At 49.6% G+C, this 21,478-nt stretch overlaps 7 protein-coding genes across 8 annotated transcripts; 4 read left to right on the top strand and 3 right to left on the bottom strand.

Annotated features, from left to right (window-relative positions):
* The first annotated feature begins 187 nt into the window (after positions 1–187).
* LOC121591873 (zinc finger matrin-type protein 2) lies at positions 188–1,616 on the top strand. The gene is made up of 2 exons (XM_041912918.1): positions 188–697; positions 786–1,616. Exons 1-2 carry the CDS (start codon positions 589–591, stop codon positions 1,271–1,273), a joined length of 597 nt encoding a protein of 198 aa, XP_041768852.1. The 5' UTR covers positions 188–588; the 3' UTR covers positions 1,274–1,616.
* A 1-nt stretch (position 1,617) lies between these two features.
* LOC121591864 (choline transporter-like 1) lies at positions 1,618–5,782 on the bottom strand. Its single transcript, XM_041912908.1, has 6 exons — positions 5,459–5,782; positions 3,864–4,944; positions 3,508–3,787; positions 3,266–3,428; positions 2,955–3,176; positions 1,618–2,885 (listed from the first exon to the last, which is right to left on the bottom strand). Exons 1-6 carry the CDS (start codon positions 5,564–5,566, stop codon positions 2,667–2,669), a joined length of 2,073 nt encoding a protein of 690 aa, XP_041768842.1. The 5' UTR covers positions 5,567–5,782; the 3' UTR covers positions 1,618–2,666.
* Positions 5,783–5,892: 110 nt separating this feature from the next.
* Positions 5,893–7,712, top strand: LOC121591868. Its single transcript, XM_041912913.1, has 5 exons — positions 5,893–6,187; positions 6,260–6,340; positions 6,420–6,605; positions 6,672–6,752; positions 6,833–7,712. The coding sequence occupies exons 1-5, from the start codon at positions 6,079–6,081 to the stop codon at positions 7,336–7,338; spliced, it is 963 nt and encodes a 320-aa protein (XP_041768847.1). The 5' UTR covers positions 5,893–6,078; the 3' UTR covers positions 7,339–7,712.
* A 327-nt stretch (positions 7,713–8,039) lies between these two features.
* LOC121591871 (type 1 phosphatidylinositol 4,5-bisphosphate 4-phosphatase) lies at positions 8,040–12,425 on the top strand. The gene is made up of 5 exons (XM_041912916.1): positions 8,040–9,103; positions 10,258–10,424; positions 11,264–11,473; positions 11,562–11,726; positions 11,809–12,425. The coding sequence occupies exons 1-5, from the start codon at positions 9,025–9,027 to the stop codon at positions 11,938–11,940; spliced, it is 753 nt and encodes a 250-aa protein (XP_041768850.1). The 5' UTR covers positions 8,040–9,024; the 3' UTR covers positions 11,941–12,425.
* Positions 12,426–12,688: 263 nt separating this feature from the next.
* Positions 12,689–14,971, bottom strand: LOC121591876 (tubulin polymerization-promoting protein homolog). Of its 2 annotated transcripts, XR_006004568.1 has the most exons (3): positions 14,604–14,971; positions 14,158–14,413; positions 12,689–12,776 (listed from the first exon to the last, which is right to left on the bottom strand). XR_006004568.1 is itself a non-coding variant. In XM_041912920.1 (2 exons), exons 1-2 carry the CDS (start codon positions 14,822–14,824, stop codon positions 14,287–14,289), a joined length of 348 nt encoding a protein of 115 aa, XP_041768854.1. In that variant the 5' UTR covers positions 14,825–14,971; the 3' UTR covers positions 14,005–14,286. The 2 variants fall into 2 exon arrangements, 1 of the variants encoding a protein (XP_041768854.1); XM_041912920.1 differs by lacking the exon at positions 12,689–12,776 and having other exon boundaries at positions 14,005–14,413.
* Positions 14,972–15,578: 607 nt separating this feature from the next.
* LOC121591866 (innexin inx4-like) lies at positions 15,579–17,876 on the bottom strand. Its single transcript, XM_041912910.1, has 3 exons — positions 17,307–17,876; positions 17,012–17,203; positions 15,579–16,941 (listed from the first exon to the last, which is right to left on the bottom strand). The coding sequence occupies exons 1-3, from the start codon at positions 17,554–17,556 to the stop codon at positions 16,223–16,225; spliced, it is 1,161 nt and encodes a 386-aa protein (XP_041768844.1). The 5' UTR covers positions 17,557–17,876; the 3' UTR covers positions 15,579–16,222.
* A 201-nt stretch (positions 17,877–18,077) lies between these two features.
* On the top strand, positions 18,078–21,428 carry LOC121591863 (splicing factor 3B subunit 2). Its single transcript, XM_041912907.1, has 2 exons — positions 18,078–18,253; positions 18,379–21,428. Exons 1-2 carry the CDS (start codon positions 18,236–18,238, stop codon positions 21,100–21,102), a joined length of 2,742 nt encoding a protein of 913 aa, XP_041768841.1. The 5' UTR covers positions 18,078–18,235; the 3' UTR covers positions 21,103–21,428.
* The last annotated feature ends 50 nt before the right edge of the window (positions 21,429–21,478 follow it).

A 21,478-nucleotide genomic window follows, 5' to 3' on the forward strand; every position in this document is an offset into this window, starting at 1 on the left:
TTTGAATGATTTTTTATATCTTTAATTCAGACTATTGTAGCTCATGTCGACATGAAATCTGTTATAATGAAATAAAAGAATAAAAATTATACCAACAGATCTGTAGAGAAAACAAGTAATGCTGTGCATACATTTTTGTCACGCACTGTAAATCATCAACGTACACATAGCAGTAGAAACACCCTTAATCTTTTAACAAAAGGGTTTCGTAGAAATGTTTCAATACTGTGTTTGCTTACTTGAAAACTTTAATCGAAATAGACTCTTAAAGTGTGTTCTGTTAATCTGATTTGATAATAGGGAAGAATATTCATAAAAAAATGCTAAAAATAATTCCTTTCAATAAACAAAGCACTACACAGCAATTGTCAAAAGCAGTTTTACTTCGATGGCATCTGTCAGCTTCTATGACATGGCGTCACCTGTCCTTCACACGCTTGTTCGGCATTGTTATTGTTTTTGCAATCGCCCAGTTAGTCCTTCTGGGCTGTAAACAGCTTTTCTATTCGTGGTAAAATAAGAGCGGAAAGCGCGGATAAACCGTTACCGTTGGGACCGCAAAACAGCCCACTGCTTGGTGCAATCAGGATGTCGTCAATGCGGCCGGACGATCATCGTCGGAAGTGGGACCGGAAGGAGTACGAAAGGCTCGCGCACGAGCGCATTCTTGCCAAGGATAAGGGCAACGAGGACGATGGTAAGATGGCTTGCCGTGGCATCATATGCTTCCTCCCCCTTGGTTGCGAATTTTAACCTGTTGATTGGCATTTTTTTTTTTAAACCAGGAGAGCCCGTCACGAAGGAGCTGCTCAAGCAGCGCGAATACAAGGTCGACCTGGACAGCAAGCTGGGCAAGAGCATGGTCATCAACAAGAGCACGCCGTCGTCCCAGTCCGGCGGCTACTACTGCAACGTGTGCGACTGTGTCGTGAAGGATTCGATCAACTTTCTCGACCACATCAATGGCAAAAAGCACCAGCGCAATCTCGGCATGTCGATGAAGGTGGAGCGCAGTTCGCTCGACCAGGTGAAGGAGCGGTTCAAGATTAACAAGAAGAAGACGGAAGAGAAGAAGAAGGACTACGAGCTGGAGTCGCGGGTACGGGAAGCCAAGGAGGAGGAGGACCGCTACCGGGAGTATAAGCGCGACAAGAGAAAAGAGCGCAAGCGAAAGCACGACGAGGACGAGACGGATCCGGACCTGGATGCGGGCAGCTCGGAAATGGCTGCCATTATGGGATTTGCCGGGTTCGGTGGATCGAAGAAGAACTGAACACGGGTTGGGATTTTCCCGTTCCTTTCCGCCCCACTCCCACAATTTCCTTTTCCTCACCAGAGCAAGTGGCTTACGAGGGTCACTACTACACCAATGCCATGGACCTTTCCGGTGGCGTCGTGGAGGGAATATTCTTCTGGTTTCCGTCGCATGGTTTACTGAGCTCACCGATAACTAAACACTAAATACCATACAGGCGAAATGGACGTGCTTTACAGAACAGGAGGGTTAGCAGCGTCTCCAATGCGTTGCTGCTGCTGCTGCTGCTGCTGGATCTGTTCAAACCCCCCGTGGTACTAATAACTCGTATTTGACCTATTATTGTAACTGACGAAGGAATGTATATTAGAATAAACTTTATTTTAAAAACCAAATTGGGTCTCACCCACAAGTCGTGTTTCGTTTCACATTATTCGGCTGGTGCGCAACTTTATTTGTAGTTCAATTGTTAAATAGCACAAATTGTAGCAAATATTTTGAGTAGAAATTCTCGCACAATCCCTCGCTTCCTATTTGTCCTCTACCTTTCTGCCCTGGCTTGACGTTGTGGTACGCTCATTGTTGCAAAGGACGGCGCCAAGAGAAAAACGGCCCTTACAAAACTTCTATTGTATATAAGAAGAAAAAAAAAACATTCAACAGGCGATATTTATGTATATCATTTGCAATAAGCACATCTTTGTAAATATAGATTCGCAACATCTTCAAACAGTTTCAAATGCCCCGGCAGCAGCGTTCAAGTCTTGTGCATTTTCTCCATTGCGCCACACTTAATATCGGAAGCACGCCGTACATCTTTTCAAAGAAGCACATATTATTATTGAGTAAATTGTTGCATTATTTGTTTTGTTTCTGTTGTTTCGTTTCTTTGTTCTTTGTATTTGAGCGTTAGAATCGTGCATCAGTGATCGTGATAGTCAGTAGTGTAAATGCTTTGTTTCCGTTCCATTCTGGATCGGTGATCGGGTTGTTTCCGTTTGGCGAAATTATTACAATTACGATTAAGATAGTAATTTAAGTAAATGGTTACGACGACCGAACGTAAGCAATTAACCGGATGTGCATGGCCGAAATAATTATACTATTTAAGTAGATGAGATTTATCGTTGGGGCGTTCAAAACTTCTCCTTTCCACCCGCGGGCGATTGTGAGGTGCATCATTATTGAAAGACGTTCCATAATACAAACAGCCTTAATGGCCGGCACGCCAATGTAGATAAATATCGATGTAGCGGAAGATGTAAATATTTAAAAGGGAAGTTTTACCCTTAACTTTTTAAATACACTTTATAGTTAATACAAAAAAAATAATGAAAAACCTTACTCTCTACTTGTTTCATGCCCTTGCGCAAACCTTTGTCGCGGTGGCGTACTTTGTGATGAATGATCCTTATGCTTTACTGTTTTCCATCTCCGCCTGCAGGAATTGGGCGGAAAAGGGTTGCTTCGTGATCGGGGTAAGCTGCACCTCCTGCATCGGTGCCTCAACTGCGTCCTCTTCCGGCGCTTCGCCCAGCAGCCGTGCCAGATTGCTTTCCTTCCAGCGGCCGCTGTTGCCGTTGATGGTGCGATCCTCGCACACGCACAGGAACAGCGTGTCAACCACCATCTGGAGGAGAGAATGAATGAGAGAATTAAGCGCTTATCTGCGAATAAAATTGTCCCATTATCCCCATACCTCGTAAAGCGACAGAATAATGTGAGCGATGAAGAACGCAAACACGGTTATAATGATCACCGGCGCCATGTAGAAGTGCAGGTCGGGATTGTCGCGCAGCAGCAGGATGCTAATCAGCCCACAAATCGATGCCACCGCCAGCTTGCCAAGGAATAGGACAAAATCACCAATACCATTGATGGTGGCGACCTGCAGTGCGTTCGTGACGAGTGCATTCCAAGCCTGGGAAATGGGAGCCGTAGAAGAAGCAAGAAGAAGATCAATCAAAAAGCCATTAATTGCCACCCTAAGGTCCAGCGAGCCGCACGTACAATCTTTGCAGCGGGACAGAAGTTAACACCCTCGATCGCGATCACGGTGTACGCGTTGTGGTTGAGGTAGCGGATGAACTTCTCCAGCAGCCAGAAGCTACAGATGCAGCACCGCAAACAGCAGCTAGCACATTCCGATCCTTCCTGCTGGTGGCGCTTCAATCTGCAAACGAATAATGGGTGGAATTCATTTTAAAAACCTCTCTCTTTTTTGCTGTTGAATGTTTGCTTTTTTTACTCACTTCGCGTAGAGGTAGGTAAGGATGAGGCGGGGGATTTTGAAGATCGTAATAATGAGCGAACCCTTCGCAACGGACCCAAGATGGTACTTAACGAGCTTGGCAATCGCGAGCAGGACGGGCGAATCGGTCGGCTTGCGGAAGTACCAGAAAGCGACGGCACCGGCAATGGCTAGCTGCTGGCAGGCGAAGATAAACTCACTCGTCCAGATCAGCCCAATGATGTAGATCCACAGCATGTGTCGCAGCACGTTCACGTCGTGATATTCCACCAATTTGAATGCTGTGTTGTGGGGGGAAAATGTATACACTTAATTGCATCTAGAGCGACCACGTTTCCTTCCATTGCAGTTACTTACACTTGAAGCTGGTATCATTCTTCCCCGCCAGCTCCGGCTTCAGCTTTGGATCGTTCGCAATCGAAGCACTGTCCTCGAGCTGGGCCAACGGAAGCAACGGCTTCACGCCGGGATAGTTGGCGGTGGCCAAGCAAACGACCACCACCACCCAGAAGGCCAGAAAGATCGACAGTGCGAGAAAGGCGAGCAGCGGCGGTCCGGCCAGCCCCGGCAGCTGCAGCATACACTTGCCCGCCTCCTCGAAGAGGGCCGCCAAGCCGGTCAGTTTCTCGCGCAGATAGTAGATTACCACGAGCAGTATGATCATGATGCAGGTGGCAGCGATCGCGAGCACGTAGATCGTGGCCTCGTTCCGCACCAGCTCCTCCAGGTAGGACAGCTGCTGGTCGGTGTCGAGCGTGTGCTTGGCCTTGTAGTAGCTCCACCACAGCACACCCGTAATGCCGACGCTGGCCACCACCACGATGATGCAGATCAGCCACGACACGATCGTCGCGAGCCAGTGCAGCAGCGCAATCATCACGATCGAAAACACCAGGCTCAGCGCACAGATCAGCACGATCGTGGGCCACGCCTTGTACAGATCGCTAAACACCTGCTGCGTCGCCTCCCAGGAGTTGATCAGTGCGTACATCTTCTTCACCTGCTGCAGCGGCGCGTTCACGCCGGTCGGGATGCAGCGGTGCAGTACCGGCGCCGACTGGTACACCGGGAACGGTGGGCACGGCCCATTGAAGTCGAAGTACTTGGACCCCTGGTTCGCTTCCTGCGTTTGCAGCATGCTCATGTTGAAGTCGTACCGGCAGAGCTTCGTCTTGCGGTCCTCGTAGTAGCGGTACAGTTCGGCCGCGTTCAGCAGCTCGCGCTGGGGACATTCCTTCACGCAGATCTTGAGCGTGTGGCGCAGCTCTTTGATGTCGAGGAAGAACAGGTACGGTTTGTCTTCCGTGTTCATGCCGGACAGGGGAAAGTTGGAGAATTTGTCGTTGCTGCGCACGCCGCACGTGTTGCCGAACGAATCGTACCCATTGATGATGCGTAGCGGATTGCCGTAGATGAAGGAAAACACTGCAATGACGATCTGGGTGGAGGGAGTGAAGGGAAGAAAGGAAAACATCAGTTTTGTGTGTCAGCAGTGTGTGTGTGTGTGTCGGCATTCGAAGGGGTCGTAACACGGTTGGTGGTGGTGGATCATTAAATTTGACCTTGAAGAGTGAGCGAGTGGAGTTTGTTTTACCCCTTTTTCATTTTGAAACAAGCGACACTCCTTCCGTGGGGAAGTTATTGTCAGGGTCAGGGTGCGATGGAAAACCCATATGTTGCATGTGGCAGGTAATGGGAATTAAAACAAGAAGGGGACAACACCCCAAAACGATTGCATGCCACGGCTTGCTTGGGGGAGCAATCGTGTCAATACACTGTAATTAACTGCACGCACGCGCTTCGATGCAAACTTCGGTTAATAATAGATACAAAGGATTCATGCTGGTTTAGAAAGAAGATGATACCCGGGGCACATTTTCCGATGGGTGCTAGATGCGCCCATTTCTTCCAACCCCAATCTCCCCTCCCCCCACACACAAACTTTTACGTACCAACGCAATCCAAAAGACAACGTACAGAACAAGCCAAAAGATGTCGGTGGGCGATCGCACCGTCACCGGCTGCACTTGCTGGTCGGGCTTGCTCTCGAAGCAACCCATATCGTGGCAGAATCACTCTCGTGCTGGGATATCGTCCGGACTGCGTCCAACTACTGTTTCACTTCGCTGACAGGGGCGGGCGTTGGTGCTAATTGCTTCCTTCCCCGTTTCGTTCAAAACATTCCACCAAGATGACGCGATCCCGGCACCAAAGGCTGTTGTTATTGCTGCTGTTGGCGTCGCTTCTTCACCCAGCAGCTGTCAAAGTCGGGCTTTGCTGTTGTTTGCACGAGTTTTTTTTTTGTGCACGTCGTTCGTGGAGCTCGATGAAGAGACGAACCACTGTGCAGCTTCGAGCGCGATGTAGAGTCCGCTGTCTCCCTTCCGCTTGCAGGATAGAGCGAGTGAGTGTGCGTAACTGTCAAGCGCGGGATCGGCGAAATGTACACAAACAAAACCATTCGCAGCCACAGCGCGCAATGTGCAGTTTACTCACGGGTTGGCAGGGTTTTGGCCGAATTTATCTATTAAGTTTGCACTCTTGAAGGATTCGTACGATTGCTGATGTTACCATGAGCACCACGAAACCGACACCGACAAGGCTAAAGAAGAAAAAGCCGCCTGCCAATGGTGAAACGGCAGCTCGCAGCGTAAAGAAGGTTTCGGCGGCGGAGCTGCAAAGTGCGTATAACACCATGTCATCGATTTTAAACCGTTTAATCTCTACAACCCGTTCACAAACTTTCCTTGCAGAGCTAATGACTACGCAGGGACAGCCAGGCAAGCCGGACAAATTGATTTGCGTAACCAAGGTACCTCACGGTACGGTTTCAGGTCAGTACAATTGAAAGGCACTTTAGGCTTGCCAGACTGGGCCGGACTTATCTCAACATCTTTGGGCCTTTCTTCTCAGACACCAGCGCACCGAGGCAAGCGATAAAAGCTGAGCCCAATTGGAAACATAACCCGCTATCGGAGGAAGAGACGGGTATAGTTAGCTCTTTTTCCGATTCCACGGATGAAGACGACGATTTTTCCGAACTGGTCGTAACGCCATGCACGCCTGTCAAAACGATGGAAGACTTTGAGGACATCATTGGTCGGTATTGTTGGTAGCGCTGGCAATGAGCTGTATCCGTATTAATGTACATTTGATGTGTTGCAGGATACGACGTATGCAGAGGCGAAATCGACGATGACACACCGATCGTTACCACCAGGCGAGAGCTACGAGAGATTATAAAAGGTTAGCATATTGGCCAGTCGATGCTAAAAGGTGGACAGGCACGTTAACACACGGTTGGCATCTGTATGCTCTATTTACAGACGCTTTTCAGACCCACTTGCGTCCGATAAATACCCGGTTGGCCAGTATCGAGGGTTCGATCGGTTTGCTGTTGAACAGTGTCGCTGTTCCCAACGACGGCGAGGTGGAGGACTATAGACCGACGGCAAACTCGTTCGAATTTAAAATCATCGACAACAGCGAGGATCTGGAGCTGTTGAACGAGCGTTTGGAAACGGATGAAGAGTACGCCAAGCAGCTGCTCCAGTGGCTGCAAGCGCGGCTATGCACGAATGAGAGCAAAAAACGCATGTCCAGAGCGCTGAGTGCTATGTTTACCCTGGAGTTTCTCTGTACCGTTACCTGGACCGGCAAGGGGAAGCAGGCTAAACTAGCGATGTCACGGTACAAAGCGGTGATTCAACTGTTCAAAACAATAGGCACTACCCGCCACTGTACGATTGATGATCGAGCGGTGGCAGATTTTTTCATTGTTAAGCTACGCTACACAGGGTTTAATTTAAAACGACAAAAAGATAAAAAATAGCAAAAAGAGTTTGCTTTGCATTTGTAACATTAGGAGAGTAAAGCATCGTTTTACGCTAGATTAAATGTTTTAAATGTATTCATGTAGTGATCGATAAGTGTAAAAAGACAGTACACATCTTTAAACTGTGCAATTACTGATGATTTCATTCGAAATCGTACAACATTGTCTGACTAGCGTTCTAGTGCTAAATGTCATGAACGTTTGGGCAACAGTTTTGAAATACTAATGACGAGTTTCACGCAATGGGAGTATGTTTTGTTGTGTAATTGTAACAAAAATTAATGTATTTTTGTAATTTAGAACAGTTTTGGGATCGGCCCAATAAAGAAAGACAACAGATCAGCGATAGTATAATTCGTTGCTGAGGCTTCCAACTTCTCCCATCACCAATTAAATGTTAGCAAAACTCACTCTCACAAATGGTTCATATCTTTTAACAACCAAAATCATACAAACATCTTCATTCTGATCGCACGCATTGAAAAGATCAACTTTTAAGACCGTTTTTTCGCTCGTTTACCGCCCCATTTAAATGTGAAAAGAAAAACAAATCCTGAAACATCAACAAACAGCGCCATCTAGTGCAAACGATGCGTACTGAAAACAGACAGCTGTTGTCAGGACGGTTTGCTACTTGGGGGCGGGGTAACGATGAAGCCATATTCGTAGGCTATTCCAAACGAATCGGACCAGCCCGGCCGATCGTTCGCCGTTTTTTATGCATGCACTCTTGCGCCCGAGCTGTCAAACGCGGCCGATGGTGTAACTTTCTAGCGACACCCCGTCCGCTGCATCACTCTGTGCAATATTTACCATTCATTGTTCGTCCGTCGGTCAGCTATTGCGCCTCTCAACCAGGCAAGGTGATACGCTGCCGCTAGCACTGTGCACTCTACGCTGCAACTGCGGGTCGGTGGGAATCAGAGGCAAAGGGTTCGGTGGAGCAAAGCGAAGGAACGAAGAAAAAAGTCACGACAAGAACGCCGAGTTCCTCCTCCGAGTGACCGCTCACCGAGAGGGCGTGCGAAGCGTGGTAGTACGATGGTGTGGAAGCAATAGAAATTCGTTCGATGCGTACGGAAAGGGCAAAATCATCGCAAATGTCAAAGTGAGGCGAAAGCGTATCGCACTTTTTTTTTCCTCCCCGCACATCCCTGCACGACGTACACAGATTTGTCGAGTGAATTGTGGCAAACGCGAGGCAAACGGCACCGCAGATTAGATTAGAGCGAATCCGATTCCCACCGCAGGGTGTGAAGGAAATTTTCTAGCGTTGTTTCTAAACCGTTCTGCCTGTGTGTGTATGTGTGTGTGTGGTGTGGTGCTTTGTAAGGAGGTGCCTGTTTGAGAAATTCTCTTTGTTTCTGTCCTTGCCTACTGTCTGCCTGCCTGCTGCTTGCACGTACGAAACGAAACGCAAGCAAACGAGTGTGCGACGTGAGAGGGCAGTCAGTGGTGGTGGTGCTGGTGGCCACGACAGTGTGTGCAAGCGGGTGCCAGTAAATTAGTGGCAAACGAGAGGGGGAGTGTGTGTGTGTGTGTGTGAAAGGAGCGAGAAAGAGAGAGTGAGAGAGAGAGCGGGGCAGGGATTGCACCAACACACCGAGCAGCGGCCGCAAGTGCAATTTTTTCTTCGTGTGTGCGCAACACTCAACGCTCGCGTACACAATCCGGAAGTTCGCGATGGATGGTGAATCGGAAAAACAGCCGCTCCTGAAGCAAGCAGCACAGCAACAGTCGCAGGAATCAGGATCAGTGCAGCGTAAGTAGCAGCAGAGGGTGGGTTGGGTGAACGGGCTCGCGCACACTTCCGGGCCCGGGAAATCGGATTTGCGGTCGATCGGGCTCGGCGGGTTCTCTATCCGGGCGTGTTCCCCCAAAAACCGAGGGCCGTTCTTTACTCGGGAATCTAGAACAAACGCTTCAATTATGAGTAATGGAACGTGGTGCGTGATGGGCCCTTATCAAATGTTAGTAAAATACTTGCGTGAAAACTTAATCTCTCTCCGTTGAATTTACCGTAGGCCGTTGTGGCTGCTAAAACACCGAAAAAGCGTTCTAGCGAGAAGCGGAGGATGGTTTGTCATTTCTATTACATTTTTTTCTATCTCTCCCCCGACCGTGTTTTCTGTTCCCCTGCATCTAGAGCGCTGCGGGTTATGCGATGAGTCAGCCCTCAGTTGTTTGTTGTCTCTTTCGGACCAGCGCTGCAAGCTATACAGCTCTCTCGTTGCTGCTCCGTTTGTGTGCAGGAGGCAGAGGGCAAGGAGACCGCGCTAGGGCTTGACGAATGAAAATCACCGGTTAAATTAGCTTACAGAAGGAAACTGTGGGCTTGTTTTGCTGGATGGTTGCGGGGAACAAAACATGAGTCAGGGAGGAGGGGGGGGGGGTGAAGTGTAGGCAGCGGTTTGTTTCTTTTGTTTTTATACACCAGTGCCTTCCGCTGCTGCTTATCAGCTGCTGGTTGGTGGTGGGAGAGAGCTCTGTGCCTACTGCGAACCGAAAACGATTGTGGCATTACCGCGTCCCACCGTGCCTCCATCATTGGACGCGTGCAGATAGCAGTAGGCCCCGGGGACGACGGACCTGCCAGCCGTTGACTGGTGGTGATGTGGTGAAACAGTCAACTCTGCCATGCAAACATTCACCGATCGACCCTCATCCTTTTCCTCCCCTTGGGAATCGACCTTATCGCCATCTCACGAACGATTACTTCATCCTCTAATATCATCGTTTTAACAAATCATTTATTGCATCAATGACCTACGCCAATTTATCGGTAAAAAGAATGTGTCAGAAATAAACCCTCAAGTTTCTAATGAGTAAAAATTTAATGTTTTGCTACTTCTCTCTTTGCGATCAGCACTATTTAACCATTTGCTTTCCATTTTTTTCCCGGTTTTCCATTTGCAGCGGTCGTGAATGCATCCCCGATCGGGCCGGACGAGGTACCACCGTCGTATCAGCAGGAGCAACAGAATAGTATTATCGTGACGTGCCGCGTGTGCCAGGCACTGATCGACATCTCCTGGAAGAAGGAACAGCACGTCGTCAAGTGTCTGCAGTGCAACGAAGCGACGGTACGTAGAGGATCTTTGAGAGAGAGGGGTAGAGGGCTGAGGAAGCCGGAATGCTGTGCAAGTAAGCTGCCGCCGCCTGACCGCAGCTGCTCAATTTACTTGCATGTGCAGTTTTTGCTTTTCTGTCCTGCTGCTCCACCACTCCACAGTGCAGGATCTTAAGCCGCAGACCCAAACACCGAAACGCCTCTGTGTGTGAAGCCTTTTTTTACTGGTCAAAACAGCACCACCGGTCGGACTGGACGATATTTGTTTTGTTTCACCCGGAATCCCAACTCCCCACACTGTGTTTGTGTGTCCCCTGTGTGGCTGTGTTGGCTGGCTTTGGTACAATGAAACATGATCCACTTAATCCACCCAGGCCCAGTGAGTTTGCTGGAAATGTTCCTGTTCCTTCGCTGGGTATATGATATACTAACACACACGCTGCTGCGCTGTGCTGCAAGTATGTTTGATGATGGCGGTGAGGATGGAAAACGAGATAGCTATTGACGCTTGTGGACACGTTCTCGGGCGGCTTCACGGGACGGGTGTTTCTGTTTAATGTAGGCTTTCCTGTGGTTCCGTGGGTCTCTCGGTGTGTGTGTGTGTGTGTGTGTGTGTGTGTGTGTGTGTGTATGTGTGCAGCTGGATTGGACATTTCGAGCTATACACAGGCGCTAACCTTTGTCAGATGCATGTCTAAGAAAAACCTTAGAAGTTAAGTTGCTAAGCTTGAAATTGAGCCCAATTTTCAGTACCATAGTAAAGCAGGGGATACCCCATTACCACCCATCGGCCACATCCATTTTGATTGCTACAATTTTCACCTTTCCCCCCCTCCCTATCTCTTCTTCTAGCCCATTCGAAATGCACCGGCCGGCAAGAAGTACGTACGATGCCCGTGCAACTGTCTGTTGATTTGCAAGAGCTCTTCCCAGCGGGTGGCCTGCCCGCGGCCCAACTGCAAACGCATCATCAATCTGGCCCCGAGCCCGGTCACGCCGCCGCTGCTCCCAATGCCCGGCATGTGCCGCGTTACCTGCGGCCACTGTCACGACACGTTCTTGGTACGGCCGCCGTCCAGCGATATTGTCCAGCGTTGCCCTGCCTTGCCGCTTTTACTAACCGCTTTTACTTTCTCCCATTTTAAAACAGTTTGATACGCTGAAGAACAATCTGGCGAGATGCCCGCACTGTCGCAAGGTGTCGTCGGTCGGGGCCGACTTTTGCCGCAAGCGACGCAATCTACACTTCCTTGGTGGAATTATATTTTTGGCAATCGGTATCGGCGTTACATTCGCCACCTACACCTACGTGAGGGTAAGTTTCTCCGTCGGTCCGTCCTCCCTTTCACGCGTGCTCTTCCACACTAACCCTCTCTCCACTGTGCACTTCTTTGCAGGATTATGGTGGCATATTTGTGGCGTACATCAGCCTTTATCTCATCTCCGTGCTGCTCTTCGCGAAGGCGCTCTACTACTGCTCGCTCAAGATTAGCAACATTGATGGGCCGTTTACAACGGTCACTTCTTAAAACAGACTACCGTAAAGTGCAACACATTCCTAACATGAGCAAGCAGCAAACGCCGGCGGCGGCGTCTTTTGCAGCGCAGCCCGTGCGTGTGCGTTTCGCTATAGAGTCGATGGATGCGCATTAGCATTAGCACGGTGTGATAAAAGCGGTAGATAACAATACAATACAGTGGCGTGTGTGTGTGAAGAAACAGTTTGGAAAAGCAGCTCCATTGGAGGAATGAGTGCAGGAAGAGATTGTTGCCACCAAACGGAAGGAAACAAAGCCCGTCGCGCATGCGCAGATCGGACCAAAATTTACAGTTTGCGAGCAAACTAGAAGAGATTAGTAAAGGGAGCACTGGCTAAAAAGACCGATCAAATATGCAGCACAGTTGCAAATGGGGGGAGGGAAAAAGATGAATCAAAATTACGTAGAACATTTGGTGGAGCCCCGGGTTTGTGCCCACCCTCCGGGGTCCAGGTTAACTATTTAGATTGATAGAGGAAAAAAGTGCACGAAAGTAGCGCATATGGCTACGCTTTTTCGAATCCAATTGTGCGTGCTTTTGAGTTGAGTAATTTGTAATCAGGTTAGAATCATACCTTTTCTGGTGGTGTGTCGGATCACTTTCCTGTTGGTTTTTGTGTAGCAATTTTTTCCAGTTTTGAGAGAATGTCCTTTCAATTAACGATGCCGCTGGCTTGCAATATTGTTTACTGTCCTTTGATTATGTGTTGTTCGTGTTTTTCTTCATCTTTTTTTAAATAACGTTTATACAGTCTTGAATTATTATTTTTACCGCACTTAGCCATGTATATTATGAGTTTAATATGATTGTATAAAACAAGAGTTTGCTAGAGAAGATGAAAAAAAAAACAAAAAAAAAGAAACAGAAACATAAGAAGGAGACATGTGAATGTGAGAAAAGAAAGCTAAAAAAACACACACACATTAACATTACACAACATAACTGATATTCGAGCGGAGGTGGGGCAGGTTTAAGCAGAATTAACAAACCCATACGGTAATTGTGAAACATTAGATGTGGCCATGAGATGTGATGAGGCTTGTTTGATGTGCTCAGGAAGGCAGGAACGATGCCGGATTGGGCAATCCCTGTCATGAATGGGGGGAAGGGTATTTAAATGTTTTAGGTAAAAAGCGTATCAAAAGAAAGAAAAGTTAGCCTGTTTTCAGTTACAGCAACAGGGGTAGCCGGCACGAGAGAGAGAGAGAGAGCGGAACACATTTATTCATCCATATTATACATATGAAACATAAATTCATACCCTTCACATTTCATACACGTGCATTCACGTGCTAGGGGCCGGGGAGGATGCTCTAACTGCTAGTGCTAGGGTCATAAGCGTGTACCGGTTTTGGGACGGGGGAACGAGCTCTGGCTGAAGATAAGGAACTGATGGTGTAATCTGCATTAAATACGAATTGTTTCGGGTTTTCGAGAGCCGCCTAGATATACACATACAAACAACACACGTAAACACACACCGTGGTTATTAGCAAATGTTTTACTAAATATTGAACATAATTAAGTTACGTATCGAACGCGAATGCTGTAAATTGTCGTGTGCTCTTCTCCTATCTTCGGCAACGTTGCTCCCCTATCCCCCTCCCTCTAAACCAAGTTAATCCAGTTAATCTACTTGAGAAATGTAAGCTACAGTCAGCCGAGTACCGCCCTCGTTCTAATAATTGCAATATTTGTTGTGCAACTTTGCAAAAACCCCTGGCGCTGATAACAGAATCCGATGCAAACAATTCAGGAAGTAGCAGTGGCAGCAGCAGGATCAGGATCAGGGTTGGTGTTGTTGTATGAGCTTGAGTGCGATATTAAATGGTACCAAACGAACGCCGGTAACGGTGTCAATGATGTATTGCGGATGCAGAATGCTCTGTCCCCCCCCCCCTCCCAGGCGGGGTAGTAGATGCGATCCTTTGCGATCATTGAACGTAGGAACGAGCGAACGAACACGATCGAGCGAATGATGGCGAGACTTGGGACTGACAGGGAGGAGGGCAAAACACTCGAACCGATAATAAAGTAATATAAAATACGCTTTCCACAATTTCTCACTAGTAGGTGACGAGCTCTGGCCGAGAGCTGTATAATGCATGAAGCAGAAATAAAGGCAATTTAGATACAATAACCGATCGGATGGCTTATCTTGGCCCGTGAACTCCACTCCACTGAAGAACGAAAGGAGGAATGCTTACACATTCTGGTAACTTGTAGTGCAAACTGGTAAACCGCTAGCCTACTATAGGCAGGCCACATTCCTGCGTACTTCCACGATCGTCCAGGATACTGCTCAGGTACGACATTAGCGTGTGCGTTCCAAACTGTCAGGAAGTGATGCCGGGCGGCCCACAGTTGGTTAACTTTTCCTTCACCTCCTCCACACTGATCTGCTTTTCGTTGCATAGCAGCGCCAGGAACTGCAGGTACTCGTCGTAGTCCAGGGTAGACTTTCTGCAAACGTGTGGAGGAAACAGGTAGTGAAAGTGAAGGTTGCAATTTTTCCCATCCCATCACATGTGGTGCCACGCAAGGTTCTATCTGTGCTCCCCCAGCGATTGGGGAATGCTTGTAACAAATGCTTGTAATCACGCGATGCATCCTGCCACCATCGTGTGCCACCATACACGCATCATGACCTTACCTAAACTCGAAAAATATTAACCCCGTCTGGGTGAGGGTGAAATGTTTGGGCCCGATCAGGTTGGCCTGTTGCATCCAGCAGTCACTTTGCGATAGCAGGATGCGTTTTCCATCGCCTTGGAAGGAGTTCAGCGTCGGACGGTATTTGGCGAACAGCGTAAACATTGAGAGCAGCGTTGGAGGTTTCACCTTGCTGGTGGTGGTCGGTGGATTGCTGGCCATCGGAATTTCGTTACTGCCGGGTAATTTAGATGCGAATGGGCCTAAATGCTACGTGTCGGTGTGCCGCGAGGGAAGTGTGTGAGCTGTGGCAGCGCCGTTTGTTGGCAACGTAATAACAGCATTCGTTTGGTAGCAACAGTAGGCGTTGCTACGGGGGTTCGTGAAACATATGGCAACAGCTACTTAGGTAACTAGTTCTACGCTGTTGAGAAAGGGCAGAAACGTTGCATTGTATTTTTTTAATATGCTCAACTGCATGCACGTTTAACCATTCAATGTACTTTTGGGTAATCTGGGGATAGAATTATAGAGATTTTGATTCCATTAGTTATTTTACTGATCCGCATAATGAACGGACCAAAGGGAATTCTAACCGTTAAATCGATTCAAACATATTTCGCTATCGTCGATTTGTTATAAAAAAGATATTTGTTTATTTTTTTTTCTTTTGCTCTAGCGATCTCCCTTCCTCGTCTAGCTTAGATAGCTGTCGATCAAGCTCTTCTTCAATTTATTCGACCCCTTCGTCCACGAGATGTAGTACAGCTATTCTCTAATAGGTGGCGCCCCTCACACACAAATCACTCGAGGAACGCGGGTTTTTTGAATGCATTTCCGTTGAGCGAACGGCCATGGTATTGGTTTTATTGATGAAAGTAAAAGTACTACAAAGTAAAAGGAAGTAAGAAGCAGAAATCGTGCCGTCAATTACTAATGATTAGGGGAATTAGCTGAGAAAATAGATGCGCGCGGTCCCATACGACGCACGTGCGTTCCTTTCCCTTGCATTATCGAATAAGCTTTCCAGCTTTCACTATAGCCTAGAGATCATCATTGAAGTCACTTTGAAGAAATCTTAGATTAATGAATGCTTCTTTATTTTGCTTATAGCAATGTTCGACAACAGGCAGTGCTTAAATCAACCATGGACCGTTTGGTTGCGTATATATATATATATATATATCTAATTCACAGACGCTTACATGTATTTCCCAAGGAGTGTCATATTCCTGCTGTTCCGCTTACTTATCAAGGCACTTAGCTAAATACAATGCGATTCATCGCAAATGAGTTCTCTCTTATCGCAAATATTTCTGAATACGAACTTATTTGTCGTACGTAAAACGCAATATATAACAACAACTTTAGTTGGTAGATAATAAACAATATGAAAAAATTAGGAAACTCACGATTTGGCACTGCACGCGGGGTGAGTGCATTTTGGGACGATCACTCCACCTGGAATGCAACCACTTGGAAGGAATCCGTTTCGCTGAACTCGGGCTGGCGAAACCACTGCTTTCAGCCTTTCACATTTCGAATGTGCTTACGCGCAAATTGTCTAAGCACCTGGGGTTTGCGCAAAATGCGGACATATGATCACTTTTCGCCTTCCTCTCAAACGCCTTCCTCATCGTATCCTTCCGGATCGGTGTAAAAGTCTGGTTCACCACCCTTCGGCATTCGGAACGTTTTGTGACCATTGTGGCCCTTCGCCTTCGACACACTCTGGACCAGTTCTCGGCCGACGATCGGGTTCAGATTGCGGCACAGCTGATAAAGCAAGAACCACTGACCGACGCCCTGACCGTCCAGCGCACGTACGACATACGACGTACGAATCGGGTACAGTGGAGCGGTAAGCAGCCACAGGCGAAAGCTTTTGCTGCACAGCACCACTATCCAGAAGAGTAGATTCAGCATCGATATCACCAGCAGCCCTAGGAACCACAGCCAGATGAAGGCAAAGATCTTCTCGTTGACCACGTTCAGCGGCAGCAGGCACAGTCCGTCCCGGTTTTGCTTCGAACCGCTCGGCCCGACGAAGTGGAAATCACACTTGGCAATTTTCGGAAACACCTGCGAGTTGTACCGGTTCCAGGAGGGAAAATCGAACGACAGCAGCGCCTTGACGGCGGGATGGTAGTTCGACCAGAAGCCGGAAAAGATCACGTTCACGAGGAAGATGTTCAGCAGCACGTTGCAGAAGTTGAGCAGCGTGCAGAAGCAATACCGCAGCAGGTACGTGCGGTGCAGGCGGGGGAAATCGGCCGACAGGTAAGTGATCAGCTGCTTCTTGCGTGTCTTCTCCCAGTGATCCGGAACGATGGGTGTAGCTGACGGTGGGAAGAAATAGCTTACACTTTGTCCTTGGACTGTTTGGAGGACTCGACTGTTGATACTTACTTAAACCATCACACAGTGATTGCAGACGACCGGCTTCCCAGGCCTTCCACAGGAAGTTGGGCACCGAGAACATGCACGCCTGCAGCGCCAGTATGAACACGACCCACTGGTAGTATTTCTGGTAGGATCGCTCGCTCTCCGGGATGTGTCCAATCTTGGCATTGATCTTCACCAAATCGGTGCTATCCAACACTGTAGAAAGAGCAAGAAACACAAGCGCACGCAAAAACAATTACAGCAGGTAACCTAACATCCAGCGCACACACAAACGCCGGCGTGTCATGGAATACAGTACCGAAGTTCGGATCGCTGCTAATGTAGGTGCCCATGATCCAGCAGAATTCGTTCATCGTCGAAGAGGACACCGTGCCGGATCCGATCACGCAGTCGATCGGATTGCCAAAGTATTGGCGGGCGGATAGCAACAGTGACGCTAGCAGCAGCAGAAACACCGTCACACGACAGTGAAGCCGCCATACGAGATCGGTCGAGTTGACCTGCTTGATCTGCAGAATGCTCTGCAACGGCCTTACAAATTCCAGCATCTCGATGCTGTATTTGTTGTTGGGCTGCTTGTTATATGCGGATGTTACGGGGAAGCACTTGGAAATTCGGAACAAGCTACGCCGGTTCGCTTCAGTGGCACATGATGGGCGATTTTCTATGGATCAATCACTCCGGGCACTGTCCGGGCGGTACTCTCTGTATCTTTCGTCGGACAGAAGAACTTAAAAGAGCTCACGGCATGCTTGTCGGTGTAGTAGTTCAAATTAAAAATGGCGTCTCTCGATTATCCGGGGTGACGCGAGAACGACCAGGACATGGTAGACAGAGAGAGCGAGAGGGATAATCAGCGAGATAATATTCCCGAGCCGTTGATAACGAAACGTAATTAAAAATTGTGAGCAAAACTTGTTCTATTCTTCAAAATGTAAAATTAACACAATAATTAATGTTTTTAGGTGTCTATTTTCACAATCTGCGAGTGGGATATAATTTCACCCACCCGATATCGTAAATCGGGCCAAATTTGACAGCCATCTGACAGGTGCGCCATGGTAGCCCGTCGCGGTTTATCCCGCAGCAGAATGTCAAGTTGCAATACCAAACAACTCTCTGCTCGGCCGCTTTTGATAGATGAAAATTACTAGTTTTCGCTGTGATTTTGTCACATTATCTTACTTTGTGTAGTGTAACCGAGCTCGGTAGGTCCATTATACCACGATGGACAATAACTTTGAGGTAAGTTATGCAGCTAGGCGTCAAATTTCACCATCCGGGAGCAGTGTTGTTTGTGTCTAGCGGCAAGAAACGAAAACTATCGTGAGCAGAAGAAACAACACTCATTTGCTTCCCTTTGCTTTCAGCAACAAACGAATGGCACCTTGGCACCACCGCCAATGGCGCCCTCGGAGATGCTGATGGGTGGTATGCCCTTAGAAATGGACGGGGGTGGTAATGGTGGTGGTGGCGGATGGCCCGTTCAAATGATCCCGATGATGCAGGACGAACAGCAGCAGGCTTACGTTCAGCAAACCGAACTGGAGGACGAGAGGGACGTGCCGCAGGAAGAGGACTCGCAAGAACAGCCACAGCCGGAGCTGTCCCCACCGCCAGCACTGATGTCGCTGCAGGTGGAAAATCCCGACGATAGTGCGAAGAAACCGTCCGAATTGGTACTGCCGAAAGCGCTGGAGGACGTACTGGCACTGAAGACCATACGCGCCCAGGAACTGGGAGCCGAGGAAACGCTGGCCGCAGCCGGTTCCGTTTTGCCGGGCTCGTACCTAGAGCAGGAAGGGCCGGCCGAGTCGGACGATGAGAATGCAAACGAACCGAGCGCAGCGGACGCTGACGGGGACGATTCGTCACTGCATGGCGTATTTTCAGACGCGGGACAAACGCGCGTGGAAGGCAAGCAGGACAAAAATCGACGCAAAAAGAAACGAAAGAAGGAAAACCGCAAGGCGCGTCGTGAGCAGATGCAAAAAGCACACGAACAGCGGTTACAGCAGCAGCAACAGAAGCAGCCCGAAAGAGTCAGCAAAACGCAGCATTCGAAGCATAAACCAATCCGTTCGAATGAAGCGGACCAAGAGCCGAGTGGGGACGGTGGCGAACATGGGGAAGAGGAGGAACGCACAGCCACCGAGTCGGAGGATCCGGCGCACTCGGTGGAGGAAAGTGAAGACAAAGAGGACACGGAACCGAACCAGGGCAAGGAACTGAATGGCGATCAAGGGAAAAACGGTGACGCGGACGAAGCGGAAGGCGAAGAGGCCGCTCATCGTACAAACGGACAGAAGGAAGACGACGACGCAGAACCGGTTGATCGTGCCGAGAGGGAAGAAAACGACAAAGCGTCGGCACCAGCGACGAAAGCACAGCCAGCGGGCGAGGGAAAGAAAAGCACACCCAGCGATGACGACATCCTGAAGGATGTGGAAATTGAGTACGTGCCGGAAAAGGTGACCATAGCGGATCTCGGACCGATGTATCGTCAGTTTTATCGCGTGTTTGAAATCTTCAAGCTCGACACCAAATCGAAAGAGGCGGTAAAGAGCACGGAGGAGGCCGAAAAGGAGAAGGCGGCCGCCGAGACGAAGAAGGTTGACGACGGCCTGGATGACGACGACGACGATCTGGGCGATCTGGACGAGAAGGACGACAAGGAGAAGATTTCCAAGCGCAAGCTGAAAAAGCTGAACCGGCTGACGGTGGCCGAGCTGAAGCAGCTGGTGACGCGCCCGGACGTGGTCGAAATGCACGACGTGACGGCGCGCGACCCGAAGCTGCTGGTGCAGCTGAAGAGCCACCGGAACACGGTGCAGGTGCCGCGTCACTGGTGCTTCAAGCGCAAGTACCTGCAGGGCAAGCGCGGCATCGAGAAGCCGCCGTTCGATCTGCCCGCGTTCATCAAAAAGACGGGCATCATGGAGATGCGCGCCTCGCTGCAGGAGAAGGACGAGGCGAAGACGCTGAAGGCGAAGATGCGCGAGCGGGCTCGGCCAAAGATGGGCAAGATCGACATCGACTACCAGAAGCTGCACGACGCGTTCTTCAAATGGCAGACGAAGCCGCGCATGACGATCCACGGCGATCTGTACTACGAGGGCAAGGAGTTCGAGACGCGCCTGAAGGAGAAGAAACCGGGCGACCTGTCCGAGGAGCTGCGCATCGCGCTCGGCATGCCGATCGGGCCGGCCTGCCACAAGATTCCGCCGCCGTGGCTTATCGCCCAGCAGCGGTACGGGCCGCCGCCGAGCTATCCCAATCTAAAGATACCGGGGCTGAACGCCCCGATCCCGGAGGGCTGCTCGTTCGGGTACCATGCGGGCGGGTGGGGCAAACCGCCGGTCGACGAAACCGGCAAACCACTGTACGGCGACGTGTTCGGCGTGGCCGGTATGGACGGGGAGGGTGGCATGGGTGAGGAGGAGATCGATCGAACGGTTTGGGGCGAGCTGGAGTCAGAATCGGAAGAATCGTCCGAGGAGGAGGAGGATGAAGGGGAAGACATGACGGCCCAGCCGGACGAGAGTGGGCTGATCACGCCCGCCGAAGGACTGGTGACCCCGTCCGGACTGACGAGCGGTGTGCCGGCCGGCATGGAGACGCCGGACACGATCGAGCTGCGCAAGAAGAAGATCGAGAGCGAGATGGAGGACAATGAGACGCCAGTGCTGTACCACGTGCTGCCTGAGAAGCGAAACGAGCGCATCGGTGCGGCCATGATGGCGTCGACGCACGTGTACGACATTTCGGCCGCCGGTGGGGGCGGGCCGGCCGGTGCGGGAGGTGGCCCTGCGGCTGGTGCGGGCGGTGGCCGCGGACCGGGTCGTGGCGGTGGGCCGGTGGATCGGGAGGGTATGGTCGAGCTGGCGCTCGATCCGTCCGAGCTCGATCTGGACAATGAAGCGATGGCGCAGCGGTACGAGCAGCAGATGCGCGAACAGCAAAGCCACCTGCAGAAGGAGGACCTGTCGGACATGCTGGCGGAGCACGTGGCGCGGCAAAAGTCGAAACGGAAACGGCAGCAAACCGACACGACCAGCAAACAGTCGAAGAAGTACAAGGAGTTTAAGTTCTAGGCGACCATGGAAAAACAAACAAGACAAACAAAACACCCCCCGTCTTTTTCCCCTCCCTTCTTCAACAACAGTTGTGTTACAAACTATTCTTTCAAAGCTTCCCGTTCGTGTGCGTGTTCCGCGATCTGCGCTGTCCGTTCTTGTAGCGTGTATTGTAACGTCCTGGCTAAACCATCTGTGGATATAGGTTCGTCTGTAGCACCACCCATGGCCAGGGATTTTGTAACCATTCTGCAGTGAAGCAAAGTGAAATTTAAATAATAGAAATAAATTACTATCTTTTCTTGGTATGTCTTTCCCCCAATACGGAACGGTACCGTCATGAATCGTTGCAGCTGCCGTTTTGTGTTACATTCGAAACGATAAGCATCCAGTG

The sequence above is a fragment of the Anopheles merus genome, chromosome 2L (genome assembly GCF_017562075.2).
Source record: "Anopheles merus strain MAF chromosome 2L, AmerM5.1, whole genome shotgun sequence".
Classification (NCBI taxonomy): domain Eukaryota; kingdom Metazoa; phylum Arthropoda; class Insecta; order Diptera; family Culicidae; genus Anopheles; species Anopheles merus.

Bases quoted from the DNA above. Each gene is read 5' to 3' on its own strand.
- LOC121591873 (XM_041912918.1), top strand. From the start codon at position 589: ATGTCGTCAATGCGGCCGGACGATCATCGTCGGAAGTGGGACCGGAAG. The intron at 698-785 runs GTAAGATGGCTT...TTTTTAAACCAG, and splicing joins TAAGGGCAACGAGGACGATG to GAGAGCCCGTCACGAAGGAG.
- LOC121591864 (XM_041912908.1), bottom strand. From the start codon at position 5,566: ATGGGTTGCTTCGAGAGCAAGCCCGACCAGCAAGTGCAGCCGGTGACG. The intron at 3,429-3,507 runs GTGAGTAAAAAA...ATTCGTTTGCAG, and splicing joins CTTACCTACCTCTACGCGAA to ATTGAAGCGCCACCAGCAGG. The intron at 2,886-2,954 runs GTATGGGGATAA...TCTCTCCTCCAG, and splicing joins TTATTCTGTCGCTTTACGAG to ATGGTGGTTGACACGCTGTT.
- LOC121591868 (XM_041912913.1), top strand. From the start codon at position 6,079: ATGAGCACCACGAAACCGACACCGACAAGGCTAAAGAAGAAAAAGCCG. The intron at 6,188-6,259 runs GTGCGTATAACA...CTTTCCTTGCAG, and splicing joins TTCGGCGGCGGAGCTGCAAA to AGCTAATGACTACGCAGGGA. The intron at 6,341-6,419 runs GTCAGTACAATT...CTTTCTTCTCAG, and splicing joins ACCTCACGGTACGGTTTCAG to ACACCAGCGCACCGAGGCAA.
- LOC121591871 (XM_041912916.1), top strand. From the start codon at position 9,025: ATGGATGGTGAATCGGAAAAACAGCCGCTCCTGAAGCAAGCAGCACAG. The intron at 9,104-10,257 runs GTAAGTAGCAGC...TTCCATTTGCAG, and splicing joins GGAATCAGGATCAGTGCAGC to CGGTCGTGAATGCATCCCCG. The intron at 11,727-11,808 runs GTAAGTTTCTCC...ACTTCTTTGCAG, and splicing joins CCACCTACACCTACGTGAGG to GATTATGGTGGCATATTTGT.
- LOC121591876 (XM_041912920.1), bottom strand. From the start codon at position 14,824: ATGGCCAGCAATCCACCGACCACCACCAGCAAGGTGAAACCTCCAACG. The intron at 14,414-14,603 runs GTAAGGTCATGA...ACACGTTTGCAG, and splicing joins TTAATATTTTTCGAGTTTAG to AAAGTCTACCCTGGACTACG.
- LOC121591866 (XM_041912910.1), bottom strand. From the start codon at position 17,556: ATGCTGGAATTTGTAAGGCCGTTGCAGAGCATTCTGCAGATCAAGCAG. The intron at 17,204-17,306 runs GTACTGTATTCC...CTCTTTCTACAG, and splicing joins TAGCAGCGATCCGAACTTCG to TGTTGGATAGCACCGATTTG. The intron at 16,942-17,011 runs GTAAGTATCAAC...TCCCACCGTCAG, and splicing joins ATCACTGTGTGATGGTTTAA to CTACACCCATCGTTCCGGAT.